At 47.3% G+C, this 27959-nt stretch overlaps 1 protein-coding gene across 1 annotated transcript; it reads left to right on the top strand.

The window, feature by feature from the left end:
• On the top strand, positions 1 to 27142 carry SPINT1 (serine peptidase inhibitor, Kunitz type 1). The gene is made up of 10 exons (XM_077820272.1): positions 1 to 424; positions 15884 to 16035; positions 17543 to 17678; positions 19067 to 19237; positions 19927 to 19953; positions 22483 to 22608; positions 23544 to 23594; positions 25432 to 25602; positions 26501 to 26557; positions 26946 to 27142. Exons 1-10 carry the CDS (start codon positions 1 to 3, stop codon positions 27140 to 27142), a joined length of 1512 nt encoding a protein of 503 aa, XP_077676398.1.
• Positions 27143 to 27959: the final 817 nt, after the last annotated feature.

The raw sequence follows: 27959 nt of genomic DNA, 5'->3' as shown, positions 1-27959 counted from the left end.
ATGGCCAGCGGCAGAGCCCTGCTCCAGGCTGGCCTCCTGATCCAGCTGCTGACGGCTGCCGTTCTGGGGCAGGAGGGAGCGTCCTTTGGCGAAACCTGCCTGGCCCATTTCACTGCAGGGATGCCTGAGTTCGTGCTGGACAGTGATGCCTCGGTGAAGAACGGGGCCACCTTCCTGTCCTCCCCCCGGGTTCATCGGAGCAAGGACTGTGTGCGGGCCTGCTGTAAGGAGCCTGCTTGCAACCTGGCCCTGGTGCAGCAGGACCCACACGGGGAGGAAGACCGCATCCAAGCCTGCTTCCTCCTGGACTGCCTCTACGAGCAAGCTTTCGTCTGCAAGTTTGCCAGGAAGGTGGGCTTCCTCAACTACGTCAGGAGGGAAGTGTACGATGCCTACGTGGACGTGCGGGAGCAAGGATCTGGTGGTGAGCAGACACAACGAGCGTGTGATTGAATTTGCTGTTGGGTGTGTTCATTTAAATCTGTCTGGGGCCTTCTCTCCTCCTTCCATTGTAAACGGGGTGGCTGCATTGTCAAATAGTCGGAGTAAGGGTCTGAGAGTTAAGGCTCTGCTGCTGGTTCACTCCACAATGTCAATCAGATGCCTTAAGCTATGTGCCTCAGTTTACCCAGGGAGGAGAGATGGGGTAATACAGTACTTCTCTGAAGGGGCTCACTGAGTACCAAACATGGTCTTGATGTGGTACAAAAATAGAGTAAGATGTGGTCCTTCCCACAAGGAATTTAGAATAGAAACTTGAAAGCACATTAAATCTAAATATTGTAATGTTTTTAGCCGTGGTTCACTAATAGCTGAATTGTGAAGGGGCTGGAGGCAGTGAGGGGGTTCTCCGGTATGGAAACTATTTCCCCTCTTGGAGTGCTAAAGTCTGGATCTGCTTGGGTGGCAAGGCCTTTCTGTTTTGCTAGGCTTTTGGTGGGCAGGAGTGAATTAGTATTTGGATGGGTTGAGTTTTTTGAATGGATTTCAGGGAGTCTTTTATTTGGATTTTTAGATCCTAACTGTTTAAGTGAAAATTTTATAAAGGTTGCATCTCTGTATAGGGCACTGGATGGGAAGCACTTTCATAAAGTAAAATCACCTGTAATTAACCTCTTGTAAAGCATTTTGAAGTCTTCAGCTGAAAGGTACTATAGACATGCAAAGTATTAAGATATATAGCTATGGGTCTGGCACCTCTTTTTCTCCTCCTCACCCCCCCAAATGTCTTACAGTACTGGAGCCTGTTTCATAGTTGGATCAGATCTCTGGTCATGTACTGGCTTTTTAAATCTATGGGGTTTGGACCCAACAAGTTGGTAGGTTACAAGAGGCTGTTCTGAGGTTATTTGAATATGCTGATCTTCCTTTTCTCCCCTCCCAAAACAGCTGTGGGTTGGAGGGGGTGGCTCTATTAAGAGTACCAGCTTCTAAGGACACCAGTGTGGCAGGTGTATGGGCAGGTAGTCATAGGCTCTCCTAGGTGAGTTGAGAGGTCTCTGATGCCATGATTTCTACTGGAAGTTGCAAGAATACCAAAAAGACCCCATGTGTGCTGGAAACATAAGTTCAAGAGCAGGGAAAAGTGGAATTGATTAGTTCTGCTATCTGTAGAAGACAACACAGAGGAGGGAATTCAAGAGGGTGTAGCTACCCAAACAACTCCTAGTAATCCTCCCATGCTGAGTCTTGAATGTTACTACCTATCACCGCTTCTCTCACACCACTGCTAGGATGTGTATCTCCTCTCATTGTAATATGTCTGTTGTTCATCTCTGCTTGATCTCTCCTATGCCTTGATTGTAGGCTGAGGTCCTTCCTTCTCAAAAACAAAGATGAGTTAAACCTGTTACTCTGTAACCAATATCCTACAAACCAAGGTGTGGGGCACAGATATTAATCTTAACTAACTTGTAAATGTTATGTTCTTCCCTTTTCCCTCTGCGCTTAAGTCTTGTTGGTTCAACACATTTATCCCAAAATAAGCAATGCCAGAAGCCTCCCTCGATGGTAGTTCAGAAATCACAGAACAATGCATTCTGGGATCTCTCCAGTGCCACAGGAAGTACTAAAGAAACTTATGAGAGGGGAGAAAAACGATGAAGGGTTCTGTTGGGAATGCCACCCAAAACCTGCTTAATAGGGCATTCAGCTCCTCTCTCATGCTGGATTTTACACCACGTGGATGCTGGAAAGACTTCATTCCATCCAACATCCCCCTGTCTTAATTTCCTACTTGTACAGTACTTGTGACAACATAACCATAGCACAGAAACCAGGAAGTTTGCAGTCCCTATTTTCTCAGCATCCTAGTGAGACAACTTTGTTAAACTACAATGCTGATGACACTCTTGGGCGGAAAGCATGTTTTCCTACTCTTAAACAAGTTTTAACTGGCAGCAAAATCTTTGCAGTTTAACTTAGGTGAAACAGAAGGGTTGCTGAGAAGAGACACAGGATAATTACTGACAAACATTCCAAGCCTGAGAAGAAGGGTGAAAAATAAAGGATGACCAATCAAACTATATTAGATGGTGCCTAGTTTACAGTAGGATTATTTAGACATTCTAGAACTTTTGGTTCAGAGCCAAAAAATACTACACAGTATGATGACATAACTAGGTCATCAGAAGCAGAATTCAGCATAGAATAAAGGTCTTGTTTTAGCAGGAGAGGTGAGTGCATCACTTCCACTGCATGGGCGAGAGGAGAAAGATTGCAAGGGTGTATTTCCAGGACAGCAGATTGCCTCTAGTCAATGGCTGCACCTAGCTGGTGCTGAAAAGGGAATTAGTAATGTTTCCTTTTAAGACCTTTTCAAGGAGCTATCATAGTATTACTACTTATATAATATTAGGGTGGCCAGGTTTTCGACAGGACCCCTGGTCAAAAATGCACCCTGCTGGCTTCGGGCTGTTAAAAGTCTGGTCGGTGGCACAGCAGGGCCAAGGGAGGCTGCCTGCCTGCCCTGGCTCTGTGCAGCTCCCGGCAGCATATGGCATGTCCAGCTCCTAGGTGCAGGGGCGATCAGGGAAGCTCTGTGCACTGCATCCCCCCACCCCTCAGGGCTGGCTCTGCAGTTCCCATTGGCTGGCGCTTGTGGGAACGGGCAGTGCGCAAAGCACCCTGGCCCCTCCACCTGGGGGCTGCAGGGACATGCCAGCTGCTTTCGGGAGCTGCACAGAGCCAGGGCAGGCAGAGAGCCTGCCTTAGCCCAGCTGCGCCGCTGACCGGGAGCTGCGGAGGTAAGTGCTGCCCGGCTGGAGACTGCGTTCCGATCTCCCTCCTGCATCCCAATCCTCTGCCCCAGGTTGGAACCCTGTCCTGCACCCTAACTCCCTTCCAGAGCCTGCACTCCCCCCCTCACCTTGACTCCCCTGCCCCAGCCCTGAGCCCCCTCCCGCATCCCAAACCCCTCATCCCCACCTCAGAGCCCACACCCTCTGCCCCAGCCCTGAGTCTGCTCCTGCACTCCGAACCCCTCGGCACCAGCCCAGAGCACCCTCCTGCACGCCCCAGCCAGAGCCCTCACCCCATCCCACACCCCAACCCCCTGTCCCAGCCCAGTGAAACTGAGTGAGGATTTGGGAGAGCCAGCAGCGGGGAGAGGGGGAATGGAGTGAGTGGGGTGGGGCCTCAGAGAAGGGGTGGGGCTGTTCAGTTTTGTGCTATTAGAAAGTTGGCAATCCTAAATAATACTGACATTCCGTGGGTTAGTCTTGCAGTAGAGACTAGACAGACCATACAGTCTTCACAAGTTGTACTACAGTTGTTATGCTAGAGCTCCAGGATGCAGCACTGTTTGAGACTACACCAGGGGTGGGCAAACTTTTTGGCCTAAGGGCCACATTGGGGTTCCAGATCTGTATGGAGGGCCGGGTAGGGAAGGCTGTGCTTCCCCCAAACAGCCTGGCCTCTCCCCCCATCTGGCCCCTCCCACTTCCTGCCCCCTGACTGCCCCCCTCAGAACTCCCAACCTGTCCAACCCCCCCCTCCTCCTTGTCCCCTGACTGCCCCCTCCCAGGACCCCCCGCCCCAACCGCCCCCCCCCCCGGACTCCACCCTCTATCCAACCCCCCCGATCCTTGTCCCCTGACTGCTCTGACCCCTATCCACACCCCCGTCCCCTGACCATGCCCCCCCCCCCCCGAACCTCCACTCCATCCAACCGCCCCCTGCTCCCTGTCTCCTGACTGCCCCACAGGACCTCCTGCCCCTTATCCAACTGCCCCGTGCCCTTACCATGCTGCTTAGAGCCGCAGGACTGGCAGCCGCGCTGCCCGGCAGGAGCTCGCAGCCCTGCCAGCTGAGGCTGCTGGGGAGAGGGAACAGCAGGGGAGGGGCCAGGGGCTAGCCTGCCCGGCCGGGATCTCAGGGGCCAGGCAGGACGGTCCCGCGGGCCGTAGTTTGCCCACCTCTGGCCTACGCACTATTGCCAACCCCCAAGCATTTAAAATCATGAGTTAGGCCCTAATAAAATCAGGAGACTGATGTAAAAATCATGAGATTTGAAAAATATATTTGGGGTTCTCTCTGGCTTCTGGATTCTGAGCCTTTACTAAACACTTGGGTTGTGCTTTTCTAGTCATATTTTTCCCCCCTGCAATAATGAAGGCTAAAACTTTTCAAAATGAAAGCTGCATTTCTCCTGCCATCTTGTGATTCCAGCAGCGGGGGCTTTTAGAAAAAATCCCCAACTCCTGAAACTCAGGATAAAATTGCAAGAGTGGGGAACACTGAGTCTAAAATATAACTTTGGGGTCTCCTCTAAGAGTGTGTTCACTGTGCTAGGGGGATGCTCTGATTTAACTGGGTCCCCTATTAAGGCAACAATCATCATCTGCTCCCTCCGACACACAGGCTAACTGCTCTCCTGAGTCTCTGGTCATATTATTATCCTTGAAGGCACAGCATGTGTTCCTCTGCCATTTCAAGCACAGACTTTGTTCTAAGGCTTCTCTCTGGCTCTCAAGGCAGGGCTCACTGTGATTTTTACTAGCAATAATAGCGTGCAAAGTTTAAGACTACAGAGGTTTATTTTGGATTTAGGCAAACCAGTTTGGGAGTGGAAAATAACTTCCCTGAACCTTTACCCTTTTCTAGAACTGAATCTTTTGTTAATATTGTGAAATACTTGGTTACACTTGATTTGCCTCCAGTTTGTGTCTCATGACACTTAACCTGCAGGACTCTGGAAATGCATGTTCTCACCAAATTTCCAACCCAGATTTACAGATTCAAGGTTCAGCTATGTAGCCAAACTGTAGGCTACTTCTCTGAGCTGATACCCAGCCCAAACGCTCTGGACTAGCTTCCATTTTGTAATAAATGTAGCACAGCTATGCCTATCGAACAGGGCCTTCTCTCCTGCCTTTAGTGAATAACCCGATGTGAGATACATCATGCTCCCGTAATGGAGTCTGCTGGCTTCTACAAGCCAGACTGCTCATTAAGCCTGTTGCCTAAGGCATTTTTTGTTTTTGTTTTTTTCAGCTGAAAGAGCCCCTGCATCAGGTGGGGCGGTTGCTCTATAATTAAAGGTGCAGTACACAGATGCTTGGCCTCTACACACACTTGCTTGGTCACTATTGATTGACCATGCTGGGAGCAGTGAGCATGTATCTGCCTGAGGGTAAAACTTGGTGCTGCGTGTTTTAAGACTCGAACCACGCTAGCAAATTGATCCCAAATTAATGAAACCAGCAAAAACAAAGATCAGCAGAAGAACCTTCCCCTGGGAATTCCCTCTATGCTTCAAGGAAATAATGTTTGCCTCTCACAAACCCTGAGCGGTGTGGCAAGCTGCTTTATTCTAAAGCAGTGACCCCTGAGAAACACTTCAGTTGGATTCAGAGTAACAGCCGTGTTAGTCTGTATTCGCAAAAAGAAAAGGAGTACTTGTGGCACCTTAGAGACTAACCAATTTATTTGAGTATAAGCTTTCGTGAGCTACAGCTCACTTCATCAGATGCATTCAGTTTTCTTTTTACTTACTTCAGTTGGAGTGAACAAGGTGGAAGCACTGGGAGTCCTGTTGGGTTGCCCCCATGGTTATAATGAGATTGGCTTGAACTGCAGTGAGCACCCTTTTAAAAACCCTTATGGAAAAATCCTTAATACGTTATTACAGAATGAGAACCTTTCTTCAGAACTTTTAAACCAACTTTTATAATGCTTCTGTAGCGGGGATTATTCTCTGTTAAATTATGTACTTTTTGTAATAACTCTGTAGCTCATGAAAGCTTATGCTCAAATAAATTTGTTAGTCTCTAAGTACTGCCACAAGTACTCCTTTTCTTTTTGCGGTCTGTAGGAGGTATTCCTGAGAGATTGCTTCCAAACAAGGAAATATTGCATTTTCCCCTCTCGCCCACGCATTTTGATTTGTATTCCCCCCACCTCCTTCAGAAGCATTTTTTTTCCTTAATGAAATTCAACTCCCTTCTACCTGGCAACCACAATGTTTCCATTCATGACATTGGCTTGTTACTGTGAAGAGAGAAACACTCTCAGGAAATTATTTGCTTCTGAATACCTTCCTTGGGGAAGTGATGAAAGAGCAGTGTACTTTGTATGGGGAGTGTTTGTTTAGCAGTGGTACACAACTTCATTGTCGGTCTCTGCCTGGTTATGTGTATAAAACTACCTTGCTAATCAGTTTTTTCAGCATGTTTGTTTGGGTAGCATTTGACTCTTAAGATTTCTAGAGGGAAAACTTCCTAATTCTGATCAGTGCAGATTTTAAATCGTTTTCCGGTATCTTTCTAAATACTGTTTTATAATCTCAGTATTGCCAGTCTCTCACTTTCAGAAATCATGAGATTGGCTTAAAAAGCATGAGATTAAAAAAAATCAAAAGATTTTGAGTCATTTTTATTTTCCTTTTGCTTTTTTTGCCTTTTTTTCCCCCCCTCAAGCTTTTCTCTGAAATTATAAGGCTAGAAACTTTTTAATATTATTTTAATGAAAGCTGAGATTCTCACATAACTGCATGACTCTAGGGGGCTGGGCCTTTTGGAAAAACATCAGGTATCACGAGACTCATGATAAAATCATGAAAGTTAACAACAGCTTTAATTACTTGTTTATGTACATTTTTCTGAAACTTTCTATACTCAAAAGCACTAAAAATTCCAGCAGTTTTCCTTTTTAATGGAGACTTTTCGAAGGTGTAAGTACCAAATTCTCTTAACTTTGTGGAGTTCTGTTTGCTGATGGGTTCACATAGGAAAATTACCTTCCAAAAGACACTTCCTGTTGCTGATGATTGTCCCTGTCCAGGGAGCATTTGGTTGTAAAGATTAGCTGGAAAATGATTTCAAAGCAAACACAAATTCTAGAGGTAAGAGAATTTCACCCAGCTGCAGGTGAAGAATGTTACAGCTTGTGCAAGTGTCAGTTAGAGTCAGTTCCTACTTGAATGAGCTGGGCTGACAGTAAGGGTTCTCTCTAAATAAATAAAAAAACCCGTTTGGTTTTTTTTTTTTTCTGAAGGTGTTGAGTAGTCACAAGTCCAGCTGAGGTCTATGGAGGAAAGAAGAGGATTCTCAGCACTCTGAAAACCAGACCCTGAATGTCTGGTAAAACTCCTTCTCTCCTTGTTAGAGACTTTGCTTGTGTGCAAGTGATTGGCCTTTTTTTTTTAATGGGGATGAGGAGATGGTGATGGAGGGGACTGGCTGAGTCATAGAGATGGAATCTAGAACTGAACTGACCTGTTAGTCAGGGTGACTCAAAGAGGAGAAAGTGCTGCTGCTCTACCCAGAATCCTGGGGGAGCTGGATGTAAGTGCTAAACTGATCTGCAGTGAAATATTTGGCATATGAATGGCCTTCATTAGATTTCTTGGAAGCCATGCTGTCCCTGGCAAATATAAAGCCCAAATGGCTGTGCAGGTAAAATGAATCCTTCCTCTTCCCTGCCCTGCCAACAAACCAAACTCTGACAACTCATCAAATAGCAGCTGGAGCCTTTTGTCTGTCCCTACTCAGGCCTTTGATCCACAGAGTGGCAGATATCCCTGCAGTGCCTTTGCCATGCCAATGTGCCTCTCCTTCCAAGGGGAGATCTCCTTGTGCAGCCCCCTGCCCGCCTCAGCCTGTGAAATGGCCCCACAGCATTGCCACAGTGTTTAGGGCTTCTGTTCATATGGTGGGAGTTCAGTACCTGGCCTGAGTGTCACACTCTGGGTGTCTGGGCACTACACTGAGTGCCTTTAACCTGTCTGTTTTATAAGTACCAGCACATGCTTTTCCGGAGGTCATTTAAGGCTCTCATTAATTGTGGAGACATGTAGAAATGTCAGCTGAAAATACCTTGACGTTTTGAACGTTCATAGCCCGTTGCCATGGATATAGTCCAGTCGGACTGGTCTCATCCTAATAGTTACTGATAGGTGTGTCATGGTGTCAACCAGACCTTCATGTTGACAGGGGAGGTGGTGGGAAATAGTCTTCAAAGTAAGTATGTCCCATTAATGTGGTGTACATGGGAGGGCTGACAGTGACATGCCTCTTATTCAGTAGCTTTAATTGCTGTGAGCAGGAAGGGACTGGAAGGGACCTTGAGAGTCATCTAGTCCTGCCATCTGCACTCATGGCAGGACTAAGTATTATCTAGACCATCCCTGACAGGTGTTTGTCCAACCTGCTCTTAAAAATCCCCAATGATGGAGATTCCACAGCCTCCCTAGGCAATTTATTCCAGTGCTTAACCACTCTGACAGTTAGGAAGTTTTTCGTAATGTCCAATCTAAACCACCCTTGCTGCAATTTAAGCCCATTGCTTCTTGTCCTATCCTCAGAGGTTAAGAAAAAATTTTTTTCTCCCTCCTCCTTGTAACACCCTTTTATGTACTTGAAAGCTATTATCATGTCCCCTCTCAGTCTTCTCTTCTCCAAACTGGACAAACCCAGTTTTTTCAATTTTCCCTCATAGGTCATGTTTTCTAGACCTTTAATAATTTTTGTTGCTCTCCTCTGGACTTTCTCCAATTTGTCCATATCTTTCCTGAAATGTGGCACCCAGAACTGGACACAATACAGTAGATGTGCTATATCTTGAATTTTTTTTTTCTTTTTAAGGAAGGCTTTTGACGCAGTCCCACATGATGTTCTCATAAGCAAACTAGGGAAATGTGCTCTAGATGAAATTGCTACAATGTGGGTGAGACACTTCCCAGGGGTATGCAGCCTTGTGTGGCACCTTGACACCACCTGCCTTTACCGTGAGGAAGCCTTGTCTTTGCCTGCTGTGGGTCAGCGCCCCATCTCCACAGGCAATACAAGCACTCCCCACTAGGTCTCCCAGGCCCTGCTGTCACTTGACAGGTTAGCAATTAGCACATTCAGTCCCTGGTCCACTGGACCCTCCTACCATTCACAGATTTGCTGCTTCCAAAGACACGGTGCACCCCAGTTTACCAGTCCCACTTCAGAGACCGCTCTGCTGGATACACAGCACTTGGATATGTTTACAGTGAAATCAAATATAACAAACCAAATATTGCTCACCCAAAATGCTTGCAGCACTTTACAGCCAGGCTGGCTATGTCCCTTCTTTCATGAGACGAGCATGCTGTCATCTGGCCTTTGTGGTCAGGTTGCCAGGTGTCTTGTTTTTGACCTGAAAGTTTGGTTGAAAAGGGGAACCTGACAGTGTCTGGTCAGTACTGCTGACCAGACACCAAAAGTCCGGTTACCTGAGTAACTGCCCGCAGTCAGCTTCTGCTCTACCGCCGGGAGAGTGGGAAGAGCAGCTGCTGCGGGAGCTGAAGGAGCTCTCAGGAACTGCCTGGCTCCAGCGGAGAGAGGTACTGGCGACCAGCACCTGGGGGGAGGGATCCTGAAGCTCACTGCCCAGGCCCCTCTCTCAGCCTCCTTTGTGCCTTGTCCCTGGAGTGCTGCCCCCATCCTGCCCCAGTTGCGCCTCCCTCCCCACCCCCAATTGTGGCTCTTCCTGCCCCAGTCACACACCCTAGAACGTGGCTCTCCCCTTGAACGTTCTGTCCTGGTCACCCCCCACCCCTAGAGCCCTGCTCAGCTGGCGGAGGGAGGGAGGCAGAGAGAGCAGTGGGTGATGGAGAGGAGAGGCAGAACAGGGAGAGGGCAGGAAGGGGAAGAGGCAGGATGGGCCAGGGAGGTTCCAGCGCTCAGTGTCCATTTTTCACAAATTAGAAAGTTGGCCACCCTACTCCTTGGTGAAGGACCCAGTGTGTCACTTTGCACTCCAATAGACCAGAACAATCCTTTGTCTGTAGTGATAAACTGTTTGTTTAGTTCTGTAGATTTCTTCTCCTTTTATCTGTGGCTCTGTATGCAAATAGGCCTACATAGTGAGGCATAGGATACACAGATGGCCAGGCAGGAAGCTAAGTCTTTGTTGCGTTCTGCCTAAAAGGAACACTTTGGAGGTATGTCACCTCCTGCTGACCTTAGGCTTGCCAACTTTCTAATCGCACAAAACCAAACACCCCTGCTCCGCCCCTTCCCCGAGGCCCCATCCCTGCTTGTTCCATCCCCCCTCCCTCTGTCGCTTGCTCTCCCCCACCCTTAATCACTTTCACCAGGCTGGGGCAAGGGGTTTGGGTTTGGGAGGATGTGAGGGCTCCGGCTGGGGGAGTGGGCTCTGGGGTTAGGCCGGGGATAAGGGGTTTGGGGTTCAGGAGAGGGCTCTGGGCTGGGGCAGGGGGTTGGGGTGTGTGAGAGGGTATGGGCTCTGGGCTTGGGGTGTGGGCTCCAGATGAGGCCAGAAATGAGGGGTTCAGGATGCAGAAGAGGGCTCTGGGTTGGGGCAGGGTATTGGGTTTGCTGGGGGGTGAGGGCTCCAGCTGGGATTAGAGGCTCTGGGGTGGGGCTGAGGATGAGGTGTGTGAGGGGCAGGAGGGGTCTCTGAGTTGGGGCCAAGGGGTTTGGAATGTGGGAGGGGGTGCAAGCTCCAGCTGGGTGGTGAGGGCTCTCTGGTGAGGCGGGGTGCAGGAGGGGGCTCAGGGCACAGGTTTGGGGTGTGTGGGGGTGTGGGCTCTATATAATTAAATCTGTAGGAATAGACTCCTACACCTGCATGCAGATCCACACCTCTAACATGCACTAACAAATATACTTCCACATTATTTAGTATTACAATTGTTGTTTAGTGCCTACAGGCCCCAACTAAGATCAAGGCTCCAGGGTGGTAGGTGCTGGACATACAGGTAAAAAGAGAGTATAATGTAGCTAGACAAAGGTGGGGAGACATGTCTGATACATTGGCTCTTTGCAACTACTAGTCAACCACATTCACTTGTTAAAAGAAATAATACATTTCTTTTAGAGTTCCTTTCTTTTTTAAAAACTTGTTATGAAATGAATACACACATTTTATGTCGTCATTTTTTTGTGTGTGTGCGCAAGCCAGCAGAAGGAATAAAAGTCAGTTTGGCTGCAGATTTCATTCACACAGCAATACATGCCCCTCCCTACACAAAGACAGTCTCTTACACACACACACATACATACAGTGCATGCATGCACACACTTGCCTACACAGAGACACTTTTTCATACTCTTTCTCAGGACCCTATAGTGGAGGCAGCACAGGAGTCCCATCAGGCGACAGAACCCTGAGAGGGGCAGTCTCGTTCTCCTCCCCTCCTCTCTAGCAGCCCCATTCCCAGCACTCGGAGACAGGGATACATTCCTCGAACTCCTTGGTGCCAGCGATGGGGTGACAGACTGCGGTTTGCCACAGGGCATGCGCCGCAGCTTGAGTCCAGCCACAGGAGGAGCGCGAGGAGGAGAAGAGGGCTGGCAGCAGTGGGAGAGGTGCACGCCATGACCCCTCAACGGCTGCCTGCCTGAGCGAACTAGCATGACTCACAAGCGTCCCCAAGGGGGCACTGGGTTTACAACTGGTTGCAAGACCGTGCTCAAAGGGTACTTGCCAGTGGTTCACTGTCATACTAGGACAGTGTGTTTGTGGGGTCCACCCGAGGTCTATCCTGAGTCTGGTACTAGTCAATAGTTTCTTTAATGACTCGGATAATGGAGGGCAAAATATGCTTCTATAATTTCTGGATGACCCTAAGCTGGGAGGGTTCACAAGCACTTTGGAGGCAAGGATTAGAATTCAAAAGGACCTTGCCAAATTGGAGAATTGGTCTGAAATGAGCAAGATGAAATTCAGTAAAGACAAGGACAATGTAGGTTTCAGAGTAACAGCCGTGTTAGTCTGTATTCGCAAAAAGAAAAGGAGTACTTGTGGCACCTTAGAGACTAACCAATTTATTTGACCATGAGCTTTCGTGAGCTACAGCTCACTTCATCAGATGTTCTGATGAAGTGAGCTGTAGCTCACGAAAGCTCATGCTCAAATAAATTGGTTAGTCTCTAAGGTGCCACAAGTACTCCTTTTCTTCAAGGACAATGTAGTATACTTAGGAAGGAAAAATCAAATGCGCAGCTACAAAATGGGGAATAACTGAGTAGGTAGTAGCACTGCTGAAAAGGATTTACAAGTTAGAGTGAATCACAAATTGAATATAAGCCAACAAGATGATGCAGTTGTGAAAAAGGCTAATATTCTGGGGTGTATTAATGAGAATGTCCTATGTAATACAAGGGAGGTAGTTGTTCTTCTGTACTTGGCACTGGTGAGGCTCAGCTGGAGTACTGTGTCCAGTTTTGGGTGTCACACTTTCAGAAACATGTGGACAAATTGGAGAGCAACAAAAATGGAGAGCAACAAAAATGATGAAAGGTTTAGAAAACATGATCTATGAGGAAAGGTTAAAAAACTGGGCATGTTTAGTCTTGAGAAAAGAAGATTGAGGGGGGACCTGATAAGTCTTCAAATATGTTACAGGCTGTAATAAAGAGGATGGAGATCAGTTGTTCTTCGTGTCCACTGAAGATAGGACAAAAAGTAATGGGCTTAATCTGCAGCAAGGGAGATTTAAGTTAGATATTAGGAAAGACATTCTAACTATAAGGATAGTTAAGTAGTGGAATAGGCTTCAAAGGGAGGCTTTGCATAAATTGTTTTAAAAAAAACCCCAAAGATGAGGATTCAAAACACCTGTCAGATGGGGTGCCCACAGTACACTTGATCCTGCTTCAGCACAGGGGGATGGCACTAGCTGACCTCTTGAGGTGCCTTCCAGCTCTACATTTTTAGGAATTATTTTTATCAAAAATTCTGTGGAATAAAATGTAAAATCATTGCTGATGAAGATTGCAGGTGACGTAAAGACTGGAGTGGTAAATTTGATTACAGGGATGTGTCACTTATACAGAGTGCTCTGGATGGCTTTTGTACCCAGTTTTCTATCAAACGTTTTCATAACAGCCAAATGTGAGGTCTTACATCTAGGAACATAGAATGTAAGCCATAATTACAGGATGTGAGGTTTGGCAAGCAGTGGCCATGGAAAGAACTTGAGTATCCACCGTAATTCTCTGGCTAAAGGGTTCATGTGATGCTTGGCTGTATAAACAGAATTGTTTAGTGGGGAGGTGATATAGAGTAGTAGTAGGGTCTCACAAAGCTACTAGAATACTTTGTCCAGTTTTTGTGTCAACACTCTAAAGGATTTTGGGAGGGGGGAAATAGGAGGCAGCTCAGAGAAGAGCTGCAAAGAATTGTGGTCTGGAAAATGCATCTCACAATGAGAGACTTAGGAGATTGATTCTATTTGGTTTATTGAAGAGAGGGCCAAGAGGTGAGTTGATCATGGCTTAGAAGTATTTACTCAGGAAGAAGATGCCTAACGCCAAAGGGCTATTTAATCTAGGAGGCAAAAGGCACAGCAAGATCCAATGGCTGGAACTCGAATCTAGAAAAACTCAAATTGAAAATAAGGTGTAAATTTTTAATAGTGAAGGTAATTGACCATTGGGATATTTGACAGGTTTCAGAATAGCTGCTGTGTTAGTCTGTATCCGCAAAAAACAGGAGTACTTGTGGCACCTTAGAGACTAACAAATTTATTTGAGCATAAGCTTTTGTGGGCTACAGCCCACTGCACTGGATACATAGAATGGAACATATAATAAGAGATATACACATACAGATAAGGTGGAAAGAAAAGGAGTACTTGTGGCACCTTAGAGACTAACTAATTTATTTGAGCATGAGCTTTCGCGAGCTACAGCTCACTTCATCGGATGCATACTGTGGAAACTGCAGAAGACATTATATACACAGAGACCATGAAACAATACCTCCTCCCACCCCACTCTCCTGCTGGTAATAGCTTATCTAAAGTGATCATCAAGTTGGGCCATTTCCAGCACAAATCCAGGTTTTTCTCACCCTCCGTCCCCACCCCCACCCCAACTCACTCTCCTGCTGGTAATAGCCCATCCAAAGTGACCACTCTCTTTAAAATGTGTATGATAATCAAGGTGGAAGTTGCCATACAAACTGTGAGAGGTTAATTAGTTAAGATGACTATTATCAGCAGGAGAAAAAAACTTTTGTAGTGATAATCAAGATGGCCCATTTAGATAGTTGACAAGAAGGTGTGAGGATACTTAACATGGGGAAATAGATTCAATATGTGTAATGACCCAGCCACTCCCAGTCTCTATTCAAACCCAAGTTAATGGTATCTAGTTTGCATATTAATTCAAACTCAGCAGTTTCTTGTTGGAGTCTGTTGCTGAAGCTTTTCTGTTGCAAAATTGCCACCCTTAAATCTTTTACTGAGTGGCCAGAGAGGTTGAAGTGTTCTCCTACCGATTTTTGAATGTTACGATTCCTGATGTCAGATTTGTGTCCATTTATTCTTTTGCGTAGAGACTGTTCTGTTTGGCCAATGTACATGGCAGAGGGGCATTGTTGGCACATGATGGCATATATTACATTGGTAGATGTGCAGGTGAACGAGCCCCTGATGGCGTGGCTAATGTGATTAGGTCCTTTGATGGTGTCACTTGAATAAATAAACCATTGGAATAGTTTACCAAGAGATTTGGTGTATTCTGATCCTCCCTCTATAGTAACCATTCATAGCACAGTATAAGGCTTTCATAGCTGGATTATAAATCAAGAATGGATGACTTCTTAAAAGATGTGGTTGAATTTGAGTATAAATTATTGGGCTTGATGCAGAAATTATTGGGTGAAGTTTTATGGCCTGCATTCTGTTTTTACTGGCCTGTTCCCATGGTGAGGATTTACTTTTGCGTCTTACATTTTCCAGAGTGACCTTTTGATCCAGATTGTGTTAGTGGTGTGAAGGGAGGGGTGTAGTCCATGGGATGGCATTTGAAGGTTGTGCAAGATTTTTTTTCAAGGGGGGGCTATTCTCCAGAGACAATATGAGTTTTGAATAGAAACATGGAATAAGTGAATTATATCACTTCCCATGTCCCCCACAAAAGTGTCTCCTTAAGTTGGGTATTGGAGGGAATTAATTGGTAGACAAGGAATCAGTTCAACATTTTCTAACGCCAACATTAAATGGTGTGTGTGGGGGGATGGGGGGTCGGGGTGGGTTATGTAAAATTTGTGAGTGTTAGGAGTCCACAGCTGTAGGAACAAGATGTTCCCTTGTCACCTATACTTCTTCCTATAGGTAAAATCTCTAAGTAGTTGCAATTGGCTCAAAGAGACTGGCTGCAGTATGGATTACTGACCAGTCACATTTAATAATGGAGAAGATGGGTTAGGTAAGAGAAATAATTCTGTTCCAGACCCTTGAAAGTGACCCGGCATTCCTCATGTGCCCCACTTCTCTGTCTCAGAGCAACTTGCTTACTAACATAGAATGATCAAACGTCTTCCTATTTCAGTCACTGGAACCCACATGTATTCAGTCTGGGGGAATCCCACCCTCTTCCTGGTTGAGACAAGACCCCAGTCCTTCTTCTTACCTAAGCCTTTTGTTGCCTTTCTTCTCCAGATGATAAGCCTCCCATAGCCCGTGCTGGGATGGACATGAAGGTGCAGCCTCAGGAGCCAGTGTTACTGAGAGGCACAGAGAGCTCAGATGACCATGGGATTGTCAGTTATGATTGGAAACTTCTGCTTGGTGACACCTCTGTGGTGGTGGAGGTAGGAGCGGAGAGAATGCTGCTTTTCTCTCCCAAAGGCTCATGCTGTATACACCGAATATGTTGCAAGTGATCAATATCTTATGGGTCACCTTGTCCTTCCCTCTTCATGTTGTTGCAGCCAAGTGTCTGCTCTCTATCTCGCCCCTCTTTAAAATGAGTTAAGGGCAGAGGAGTTGAGGGAAGAAGCTGGGCCACAATGGCAGAGTTTCCTATCAATATCCTACCGTTTTCTGTCTCTTCTGCTCTCTCCCATGCATCTTCCATACTTTTATACTTCCCTGCTGTTGTCACTCGGTGGTGCTGTCATTGCTTAGTGAGCTAACCTTTCTCCTCTCCATCAGGAAACTCTTGCAGCACAGGAAGTCAAGAATCCAGCAAGTGCTCCTGGATCCTCATCCCCTGTGCATTTGATCTGTTCTATTTTGGGGGGTGGCGGGGGGGGGGGGAGAATCATAGAATATCAGGGTTGGAAGGGACCTCAGGAGGTCATCTAGTCCAACCCCCTGCTCAAAGCAGGACCAGTCCCCAACTAAATCATCCCAGCCAGGGCTTTGTCAAGCCTGACCTTAAAAACCAATAAGGAAGGAGATTCCACCACTTCCCTAGGTAACCCATTCCAGTGCTTCACCACTGGAATGTTGCGAGAGAGAGAGAAAACAGTATCTAAAGTGCTATAACCATCTTTGCTTCTTAGTGCGTGTCTTTGAGCGAGGTGTCTGACCCATACTCTGGTTCTACTATGCTCTGATTGCTAGCCTTCTCCTCCCCAAATGGGCTAGCTCGTATCCCTGTGGCCTGTCCCTAGAGTTCTGCTCCTGTTCTCATTGGGCTGTTCTCTGATTTCTTCACTGTCTTCGATAGGTGCTTCTCCCTGTTCAAATCCTACAATCCTTACGTGCCTGAAAGGCTACATGAGCTAATTAAAGCCAAGACTTAAAACCCATTGATGCCTGCTGTCAAATGGCATGGTGTACCCAGAGACTAGTAAGCAACAACAACACAGTTAGAATGCCTGTCACTGAGGCGTTCTTTACATAAGGTTTTATCATCATGTTACAGATGGGGAAACTGAGGCACAAAGCTGCTCAGTGACTTTCTCAAAATTGCACAACAAATCAGTGGCAGAGTAAGGAATAGAACCCATGCCTCTTGACTCCTATCTGGCTGTAATATCTTCAGAGCCTATGGCACTACTGGGCTTATTGGCTAGTCCAAAGTGTAGTGCCCTAAAGACCACCAGTATCTAGATTGGTCATGCTAGGGTGCTGAGGATGTGGTGTTATCTACCTCCCTTAGCCCACTTGGGCATGCGCAGGCAGAATCTAGCCCATAGTTGTAAAGAATCCCAGAGTGCTTTACAAAATGACAGTGCGTGGAAGCCTATTCCAGGTGTGGCTCAGCTGCTCTCCTCCTAACGCAACACACATGTGCGCATACTCCCCTCTCCCCCCACTGTTTGATATGCCAGCTCCTTCTCTGACTTTGTTTGTTTTGCTTTCTCGAAGAAAGGGTCAGATCAAGCTGAGATCTCCAACCTGCAGGAGGGGCAATATGTCTTCCAGCTCACTGTCACAGACAGTGCTGGCCAGCAGGACTCCAGCAACATCACAATTATGGTGCTGACAGCTGAACAGACTGAAGGTGAGTCTACCCAGATAGACCTCTGAACTAGAATCTCCAGGGGTCCCACCTAAGATTGCTGCTCTAATAGGTTATCAGCAAGCTAAGTATGTTACCAGCACTCTTGTGGGAGATGGTGCATGGGAATACCGTATGTTGGGGGACTGGAGGCAGGACGACTGTATGAAGTTTCTCCAGATGAAAATTTAACCTACCACACCTAAACTTTATTAGTATAAGGCAGTGTTTCTGAAACTTGGGACACTGCTTGTGTAGGGAAAGCCCCTGGCGGGCCAGGCCAGGCCGGTTTGTTTACCTGCCACGTCCGCAGGTTCGGCCGATCACGATCAGCAGTTTGCTGCTGCAGGCCAATGGGGGCTGCGGGAAGTGGCGGCCGGTACATCCCTCGGCCCGCGCCGCTTCCCGCAGCCCCCATTGGCCTGGAGCGGCGAACCGCAGGCAGGGGGAGCCGCGATCGGCCGAATCTGCGGACGTGGCAGGTAAACAAACCGGCCTGGCCTGCCAGGGGCTTTCCCTGAACAAGTGGTGTCCCAAGTTTGGGAAATACTGGTATAAGATCTCCCCATCCACCAGTGCCTTTCTCAGTTTCTCCAATCCCCATGCAAAACTAACGCATGGTAATGAACTGACCGTGTGTGTGAGACTCTGCTCTTTATTGGATGGGACCAAAACTGCTCAGCTCTATATCATAGGCCTTATACTGCTAACAACAATTGTCCTTTAGCTCAGGTAAGAGCTTGTGCTTTTGGAGAAGGAGTACCTGAGGGGGGGTGTGTGTGTGTGTGTGTTTAATTCCTTGCTTACACTGTGAAGTGCCAAATAATCCTAGTGTGCAGCATAGCGACAGCTAACACTGTGAAGTCCTAAATGGCCACGGATTTGATTATCAGACTTGCTACAAAGGATTTGTGCCTGGTAATCAAGATGTTCAGAGTTCTGCGTCAATGAGGCAGTGTGAGTTCTTGGTGGCCATTTGGCAGCAATGCCTTAAGCAGAGGTGTCCTCTCTCCATCCCAGTACCATGGTAAATAGACTTCCCTAGAATGCAGACAAGAAAATAATTTTTAGAGGGAACGTCCTCAGACTGAGCTCACGATATGTGTAGCCTTTGGGAGAACTCTTCCCCCTCCTCCCCCTGCCCTCCCACAAGCCACCAGTGCCTGCTCCTGCCCTCCCTTTGTGACTACAAAGATGGGACAATTGGCGTCAGATTAGCTAGTGCTTGATCCTGCCCTTGCAGTACGCTGCAGTCATTGCTGCTGATCCAGCTCACCTCCTGATATTTCAGCAAGGCCAAGCATCTATACTCCAGCTGTGGAGTTGAAGTAAAACGAGCTCTGGCCTTGCATGCAGACTTTTTGCATTGGAGTACCTTTCTTACATTCCAGAGTTCTGCTTGGCTCCTAGTAAGGTGGGTCGGTGCCGTGGGTCCTTTCCCCGCTGGTTCTACAATCCAGCGTCTCAGCAATGTGAGAGATTCACCTTTGGGGGCTGCAAGGCCAACAAGAATAACTACGTACGGGAGGAAGAGTGTAAACTTGCCTGCAAGAATGTTCAAGGTGAGTCCATCTAGAGCAGAAACCCCTGGGTCAGTGCGGTCTCATGGTTCCATTGATTGGCATATACTTGGTATTTAGTTTGAAGTTTCTGTCTACTCAGCATTCCTCACCATGGCGTGAAAGAAGTTCATTCAAGGCCTGGTGTTTACTACACTTCTGTGGCCACAGACTTGCTTTCAAAATCCTTTTCGTGCTACCTATAAATATAGCCACAGAACAAGGTGTCCTGCCATGGAGGTGCCAGAAGTTCCTCTTTCCCATGAAATTCAGCTTTCTCTTTACACCCTTTAGCCGTAGCACAGCTGAGCCTTTGTTAAGAGCCAATCAGCAAAGTCTGCGATGTGACGAATTCATGGGGCCTCTGTCAGGCCACTGTGTTTCATATTGAGCCTTAAGGTGAGGTCAGAGGAACGGAGACAAGAAAGACAATTTGGAATAGCTTGACTGGCTTAGGAGGGGTGAGGTGGGAGGGACTTCAGAGCAGTCAGTACCTTTCCTACCTCCCCTCCCCACACAGGATATAGCTCTCCTGGAAAATGCAATATTGGATTCTGGTAAACAATCAAAATGTTTGTCCCAGGTAGCTGTTGTGCTAGGGTAGCCTTGGTTATTGTGGGAGCATAGAGACCCGTATAGAACAGACTCTGATTCACCAAAATAATGTAGCTTTTTTTATGTCTTTTCTGCAGGCTCTTTTGGAACGCGGGCCAAGCCAGGTAGGCTTCTCATACCTCTCTGTCTAATGTGCAGTGTGTTCCAGTAAGTGTGAATGAGAAAGGTGGGTGTCGAGGCTAAAATCTAAGTTCTGTAGCTTTATAGCTAGCACTCTGCACTTCCAAGTCATGAAAGAGGAAGCTTGTTCGCTCCCTGGGGAAAGGAAGCACTTTGCTTCATTCCACACTGACTTCCTTGGACCAAGTTCGGAGTGGCACTGATGGACTCTGAAGTGAGTACTGTCCAGGCTTCCCATGCCCCAGGAAGCTCAAAGGGAGGCACAAGCCCTTCACGACATATCTGGGTGCCAGGAGGTGGGGGTTTTCTGGTGAACACTGTTCCCCCCCCACCCCAAAAAACCCATAATCTTTCATAGAATATCAGGGTTGGAAGGGACCTCAGAGGTCATCTAATACAACCCCCTGCTCAAAGCAGGACCAATCCCCAACTAAATCATCCCAGCCAGGGCTTTGTCAAGCCTGACCTTAAAAATATCTAAGGAAGGAGATTCCACCACCTCCCTAGGTAACGCATTCCAGTGTTTCACCACCCTCCGAGTGAAAAAGTTTTTCCTAATATCCAACCTAAACCTCCCCCACTGCAACTTGAGACCATTACTCCTTGTTCTGTCATCAGCTACTACTGAGAACAGTCTAGATCCATCCTCTTTGGAACCCCCTTTCAGGTAGTTGAAAGCAGCTATCAAATCCCTCCTCATTCTTCTCTTCCGCAGACTAAACAATCCCAGTTCCCTCAGCCTCTCCTCATAAGTCATGTGTTCCAGTCCCCTAATCATTTTTGTTGCCCTCTGCTGGACTCTTTCCAATTTTTCCACATCCTTCTTGTAGTGTGGGGCCCAAAACTGGACACAGTACTCCAGATGAGGCCTCACCAATGTCAAATAGAGGGGAACGATCACGTCCCTTGATCTGCTGGCAATGCCCCTACATATATATCCCAAAATGCCATTAGCCTTCTTGGCAACAAGGGCACACTGTTGACTCCTATCCAGCTTCTTGTCCACTGTAACCCCTAGGTCCTTTTCTGCAGAACTGCTGCCTAGCCATTCGGCCCCTAGTCTGTAGCGGTGCATGGGATTCTTCCGTCCTAAGTGCAGGACTCTCTGCACTTGTCCTTGTTGAACCTCATCAGATTTCTTTTGGCCCAGTCCTCCCATTTGTTTAGGTCCCTCTGTATCCTATCCCTACCCTCCAGCGTATCTACCTCTCCTCCCAGTTTAGTGTCATCTGCAGACTTGCTGAGGGTGCAATCCACACCACCCTCCAGATCATTTATGAAGATATTGAACAAAACCGACCCTTGGGGCACTCCACTTGATACCGGCTGCCAACTAGACATGGAGCCATTGGTCACTACCCGTTGAGCCCGACAATCTAGCCAGCTTTCTATCCACCTTTATAGTCCATTCATCCAGCCCATACTTCTTTAACTTGCAGGCAAGAATACTGTGGGAGACCGTGTCAATAGCTTTGCTAAAGTCAAGGAACAACACGTCCACTGCTTTTCCCTCATCCACAGAGCCAGTTATCTTGTCATAGAAGGCAATTAGATTAGTCAGGCATGACTTGCCCTCGGTGAATCCATGCTGACTGTTCCTGATCAATTTCCTCTCCTCTAAGTGCTTCAGAATTGATTCCTTGAGGACCTGCTCCATGATTTTTCCAGGGACTGAGGTGAGGCTGACTGGCCTGTAGTTCCCAGGATCCTCCTCCTTCCCTTTTTTAAAGATGGGCACTACATTAGCCTTTTTCCAGTCATCCGGGACCTCCCCCGATCGCCATGAGTTTTCAAAGATAATAGCCAATGGCTCTGCAATCACATCCGCCAACTCCTTTAGCACTCTCGAATGCAGCGCATCTGGCCCCATGGACTTGTGCTTGTCCAGCTTTTCTAAATAGTCCCGAACCACTTCTTTCTCCACAAAGGGCAGGTCACCTCCTCCCCATGCTGTGCTGCCCAGTGCAGTAATCTGGGAGCTGACTTTGTTTATGAAGACAGAGGCAAAAAAAGCATTGAGTTCATTAGCTTTTTCCACATCCTCTGTCACTAGGTTGCCTCCCTCATTCACTAAGGGGCCCACACTTTCCTTGACTTTCTTCTTGTTGCTCACATACCTGAAGAAACCCTTCTTATTACTCTTAACATCTCTTGCTAGCTGCAACTCCAGGTGTGATTTAGCCTTCCTGATTTCACTCCTGCATGCCCGAGCAATATTTTTATACTCTTCCCTGATCATTTGTCCAATCTTCCACTTCTTGTAAGCTTCTTTTTTGTGTTTAAGATCAGCAAGGATTTCACTGTTAAGCCAAGCTGGTCGCCTGCCGTATTTACTATTCTTTCTATACATCGGGATGGTTTGTCCCTGTAACCTCAATAAGGATTCTTTAAAATACAGCCAGCTCTCCTGGACTCCTTTTCCACCTCATGTTATTCTCCCAGGGGATCCTGCCCATCAGTTCCCTGAGGGAGTCAGTCTGCTTTTTCTGAAGTCCAGCTTCTTTCTGTTACAGTGTGCAATGGGAACTGTGAGTCCTTCCACTTCAAATGCAGAGATGGCTGCTGCATTGATGGTTTCCTGGAATGTGATGAAACTTCAGATTGTGCAGATGGATCAGATGAGGCGTATTGTGAGACGTGTAAGTACTTGGAGTCTGGGTCCAAAACTTTCCAACTTTAGTGCGTGAAGATGGATACATCTTACTGTAGCATAGTACTCTGGTCTCCTAACCCAGTTGTATCCCTCACACGTAAGCATCTTCACAGCACTGCCCTGTCACTAGCATTTGAGAGTCCCAACACTGCTGATCACGCTGTTCTTGACTCTCCCTTACTTCCTGGATTCTTCCTCCACTCTCTCTCTCCCCTCTGGAGTCTACCCTTCTGTCTGTGACCCACAGGGTTCTGTCCTTTTCTCCCCCTGTATCTTATCCCTGAGTGACCTTAGCTGGTCTCATGTTTTCATGTACCACCTCCAAATACTTTTTGCCACCCCGACATCTTCCAGTCTCTTAAACATTACAAGGATGTCCTGCTAACAGCTTGCACCTGACATGGCAAACACTGAACTCCTTAACCTCCCTCTTGCTTCTTTGTCATGACAGATAATTCCTGGGATCCTTTCTGTTTTCTCATCCTACAGCATGTGTATATTCTATGATTCCCCTCTCTTGAGCATCACAAAACCAGTATTAGTTTTAAAAGTCTAGAGTGACCTGACTTTTTTCCCCCCACTTCTCTTGGGAGGCTATTCCACAGTCAAATACATCTTGCTGTCAGGGAGTATTTCCTGATAAGGAGCCTAAACTTTCCCTTCCTTAATTTCATCCCATTATTATTAGTCACACTTCCATACCTAATTCCTTTTCCACCTTGATTTTTTAAAAATATTTGTGGACCTGGATTTATAGCTTCTTTGCCTGCCTTATGTATGATACTAGCAGAAGGGAGAAGAAAGTATTTAGGAAGTGTCCCACAAAGACCTCTCTCTTCACATATCTTGGGATGGGTGGAGGAGTTTCATACTGAGCCGGGGACTGTACGTTTCTATCCTATGAGCTGTTTCTTTTTGCAGATGCACTTGCGTTCAATAAACTACGGAAAATCAATGTTACGACCGAGCAGGGTATGTGTGTTACAAATCCTGAAAGGCTACTTTAGCCTTCTTCCATGTATTTTCCCAGTGCATAGTGGGAAATTGCCTATCCCAGAAAAGGACTCTTGCCTAGCATAAGCCAGTCAGTGCCTGACTGATCCCATTGACACTGGGTCTAAAAGCATTTCCTGAATCGATTTCAGCACTGTTTGTTTGCCTGAATAGTATAGAGGAGGCATAACCAGAGTAAAACCTCTTCACCATGGTAAGTAGCGCCGTGCTCCTCCAGGGAGCTCCCCCCACACCCATCCCCCCATGCAGTAAGTTGCATGACACTCACTGCATCAATCTGTCTAAACTTGGGAGGATGAATTGCTCCAGTCAACATTGCAAGGATTTGAGTCTGTGGTTCTAATGCCATACCTGATGCCTAGACCACACTCCAATGCCTTCTGGGGAGACTTATGGACAGGTGGCAGTTCTGCTTGGCAGTGTCCTGTTTATTAAGTGAACTTTGAACACTTGGGCAGTCAGGCACTGGTGTAATGTTAGACGGATGAGAACCTCAGGATTACCTCTGGACTCTAGGCCACCCTCTCTCTGTTTGTTTTAACCTACCAATGACAGCTGTTGGCCTCATTAGCTCTCACTCATTGCAGTGATTGCTGGAGTGCTCTCCCTGCTCTGTGGGGAGGGGAGACTTTCCCTTCTTTTAAGCCTCCATGCTTAGGGCTTGTCTACATAGGGAAGTGATCTCCGAATAAGGTAGGGTGTGAATTTAACATGCTAGAGTTATTCGGTGGAGTAGCTATTGCAGTCAGGGCTTGTTTACAAGAGGAACTTACTGGGGAGGCACTGATCTCTCTTCTGATGGGAACAGCATTATCCTCTTCCAGCCTCTGCTAAAATGCCCTAATTGGCTATATCCCTCCCCCCCCCATTCACTCTTGGGGCTGTGAGGGTGATTGTTGCCAGTGTGCCTGCAGTTGGTTGGCAGTTATATCACTCGGATGTTGATAGTCTTTGCTAACTCTAGGAAATAGGTGGCACAAAGTGGCTTGGAGACTGAACAGTGGCACACGGGGCACTAGAGGAGTTATGAAGCGTGGACACTGTAAATGTGCTGGTTGAGCCCTGTCACGGAGTCCCCGGGCAATGCTCTGCAACTGCTCCCTATGGAGCCAGTCTGGTGAAGTCTCCTCCGTGTGAACAGACTGTTTCCAGGCAAAAAGCTCACACGACTTCCACCTTCCTAAGTCTGACCTCAGAGCATTCAGCATCCTCTGTCCCTCCGTGCGCTTCCCACAGCGAGTCCGCCCAGGTTGGGTCCCGGGGAAGCCAGAGAATCCTGCAGCCCAACTTCGCAGTCAGACGTGACTCTTAGCCAGCCAGTAAAACAGAGGTTTATTAGATGACAGGAACACGGTCTAAAGCAGAGCTAGTAGGTACAAAGAACAGGACCCCTCAGCCGGGTCCATTTTGGGGGGCAGTGAGCGAGACAACCAAATCTGTGTCTGCACTTCACTCCACATCCCCAGCCAGCCCAAACTGGCTCCCCCTCCAGACCCTCCTCCTCTGGGCTTTGTCCCTTTCTCGGGCCAGGAGGTCACCTGATTCCTTTGTTCTCCAACCCTTTAGCTATTACCTTGCAGGGGGGAAAGGCCCAGGCCATCAGTTGCCAGGAGATGGAGTGTCGGCCATTTATGTACACTGGCCCTTTGCTCTGCAACAATTACACCCCTTATCTCACCACCTAGAGACTTAAGAAATGCATAGGGGAAACTGAGACACCCCTACAGTATTCAGAGGAAACATTAAGAACAGTCCCCCTTCGTCACAAGCCTGAACACCTCTCTTGCTTTGCCAGGTCACTGTGTGGATTTACCAGACACTGGGCTGTGCAAAGAGAGCATCCCCCGCTGGTACTATAACCCATTCACCGAGAAATGTGACCGCTTCACCTACGGGGGCTGTGAAGGCAACCGAAATAACTTTGAGGAGGAAGAAGAGTGTCTGAAATCATGTGCAGGCATCACAAGTAAGCAACAGGGCTGTGGGGTGAGGGGGACAGCATCTCTACCACAGTGAAACCCTCCAAGCTAAATTCCCTGGCTCCAAATTGCTCGTGCAGAGCACCCAGAAAATAACACTCTGCAGTACAACCTCCCCCAGGCCACCCTACTTTTCTTGCGAGTGTCTTGAGCTCCGTTACTGCTGTGAACTGGAGGAGCATTTTGGGTATTGATGTGCAAGGCATTGGCTCTTGGCGGACCAGCCAGAGAGAATTCCAATAGTTCTTGACACTGGAGTGAAATGGCCCAGTTTAGGGGCCGCGGGTATCTGTTTTGCCCTCTTCAGGGTCATCACATTGATACAACGATGGAGGAGGCAAAACTGGATATTTGGTGGTGGGGAGACACATGCCCCCAAACCTGTAGGGTCCTCTCTGTAAGGACAGTTGACTCAGATGTGCTAAAACATGCATCTAGAAACTAGTTTTACATCAGCTAGTGCAGATTGTGTCTTGTCTGAGTGGGAGGGGAGGGGATCCCAAAGAAGGGATTCCATTAAGCTGTGTATGTAAGGAAGTGGAGAGACTCCTGCTCTGATGCTTTCTCTGAAGTGTTGCATGGATCAATAGCATCCTTCGCTGGCCTGCCCCAAGAGCATATTTTCCCCCATTGGGGCTGTCAGAAGGGAGACTCTCCCCTCCCCAGATTCCTGTATTTGTAGAGAAAGAGAGAAGCCAGAATTAAAGAAATGGACAATAATGCCCTGGCTGCGTTGAGGGTGTGCTGGAAGGGAATACTCTGGTGGTTAATTCCATGTATGCAGTTTGACTCCAGCATGAAAGTGTCCTGGGAGGCTGGTGCCTCATCCCATTGTTCCCAGCTCTCTCATGAGACTGTGTTTGTTTTTGTTTTTTCCCTGTGCAGAGGCAGATGTGATTGGCCAGAGATGGGGAGCATATGGGACCCAGCAAGCTGGCTTGAGTAAGTAAGAATTCTACTCAAGTGACATGTTTGTCATGATCTCTCCTTCCCTCTGTCATGGAATGTATTGCACTTCATTATCGGGGGCGGGGAGGGAACATCACATCTAACTTCAGGAAGTAATGTGGTCTTCATGGGACAAGGGAAATGGATCTGTGGGACTCCTTCTCCTCTCTCACTCCTGTGTGACTCAGTTGACCTCTGTAGTTACTCCTAATATAAGCGAGAAGAGAATTGAGCCCTATAATCTGTAGGCATCAAAGAACAGCGGGAAGACGCTCTCCTCTCATAGCCAGTCTGGCATGTCCCCCACTGACCTGGATAGCTGAGGATAGGCTTGATACAGGTGGGTATTTGAAACTTGTAACTGTGTGTGTCCCCCTTACAGGTGCTTTTGAGGTGGCTATTACAGTTCTCCTTTGTATCTGCATAATGGTAGTCGTGGTCATCATTGGCTACTTCTTCCTGAAGAATAGAAAGAGGAACAGCCGGCGACGCCAGCCTACAACTGCTACCAACTCAACCCTCTCCACCACAGAGGATACTGAGCACCTGGTTTACAACAGTACAACCAAACCCATCTGATCCAAGCACTTCCCTCTGATCGGGCACAGTTCCATGTACTGTTTGTGTTAGAAACAATAGCCTATACCTGAAGGACTCTTCACCTCCTTTTCTATTAGAAGATGTTTGTAGCGTGGCAGTAGATACTAGCCATGTCCCAAGTGCTTGTGGTTGCTCTTGAAGCTGAAAGTATGGGGAAGGATTTTAGTTCACCTCTTGACTTTTTCCCCTTCCCATTTTGAGCAATCCAGTCACAGCTCTGAATGGTTCTGTGCCTGCCACTCTAAGCGAGATTGGCAGAAGGATTTGCTGTATCTACTGAAGGGGCTGTGGTTTGACTTTTATGTGGCATTAATTTTTCTGCAGGCCCACCAGAACCAGCTATTTTTTTTTTTCTGTGACATGTAAATCTGCCCACTTTGGGTCTATCCAACCACCTCCTCATATTCACCGGTCCCCAAACCACCTTCCCTAGGTAGTTCTGTCCCAATGCCAAACTTGGGGATCTCCGTGAGAATTTGTCTGGGCTTGCATGCTTCACATGACTGGCTCAGTCAGTGCTGTGAACTATGTGCCAGTCTTTCAGATGATCTCTCTTCTATGACAGGAAAGACAGGGTTGTCTACATTTTGATTTGCTGTTTGAGTTTTGAACAGATATTACAGAAATGTGTAACTAATATCTCCCCAAACACACCGCAGTAAGAGTTTTACATGCACCCTTCTTTGTCTTCCCCTTCCACGTGTCTGTTTTTCAGGATGACAGTCTGGTCTCTAAACACTCTTTGCAAATGTGCATATTCTTACTCAAAGTGAATGGAAGGATATGTCCCTAGTTT

The sequence above is a fragment of the Eretmochelys imbricata genome, chromosome 6 (genome assembly GCF_965152235.1).
Source record: "Eretmochelys imbricata isolate rEreImb1 chromosome 6, rEreImb1.hap1, whole genome shotgun sequence".
NCBI classification, from domain to species: domain Eukaryota; kingdom Metazoa; phylum Chordata; order Testudines; family Cheloniidae; genus Eretmochelys; species Eretmochelys imbricata.
This window is presented reverse-complemented; position numbering and strand designations above follow the sequence as displayed.

Excerpts from the sequence above, each read along its gene's own strand:
- SPINT1 (XM_077820272.1), top strand. The coding sequence starts at position 1 with ATGGCCAGCGGCAGAGCCCTGCTCCAGGCTGGCCTCCTGATCCAGCTG. Across the intron at positions 16,036-17,542 it reads ACACCTCTGTGGTGGTGGAG|AAAGGGTCAGATCAAGCTGA; the intron begins GTAGGAGCGGAG and ends GCTTTCTCGAAG. Across the intron at positions 19,238-19,926 it reads TGCCTGCAAGAATGTTCAAG|GCTCTTTTGGAACGCGGGCC; the intron begins GTGAGTCCATCT and ends TCTTTTCTGCAG.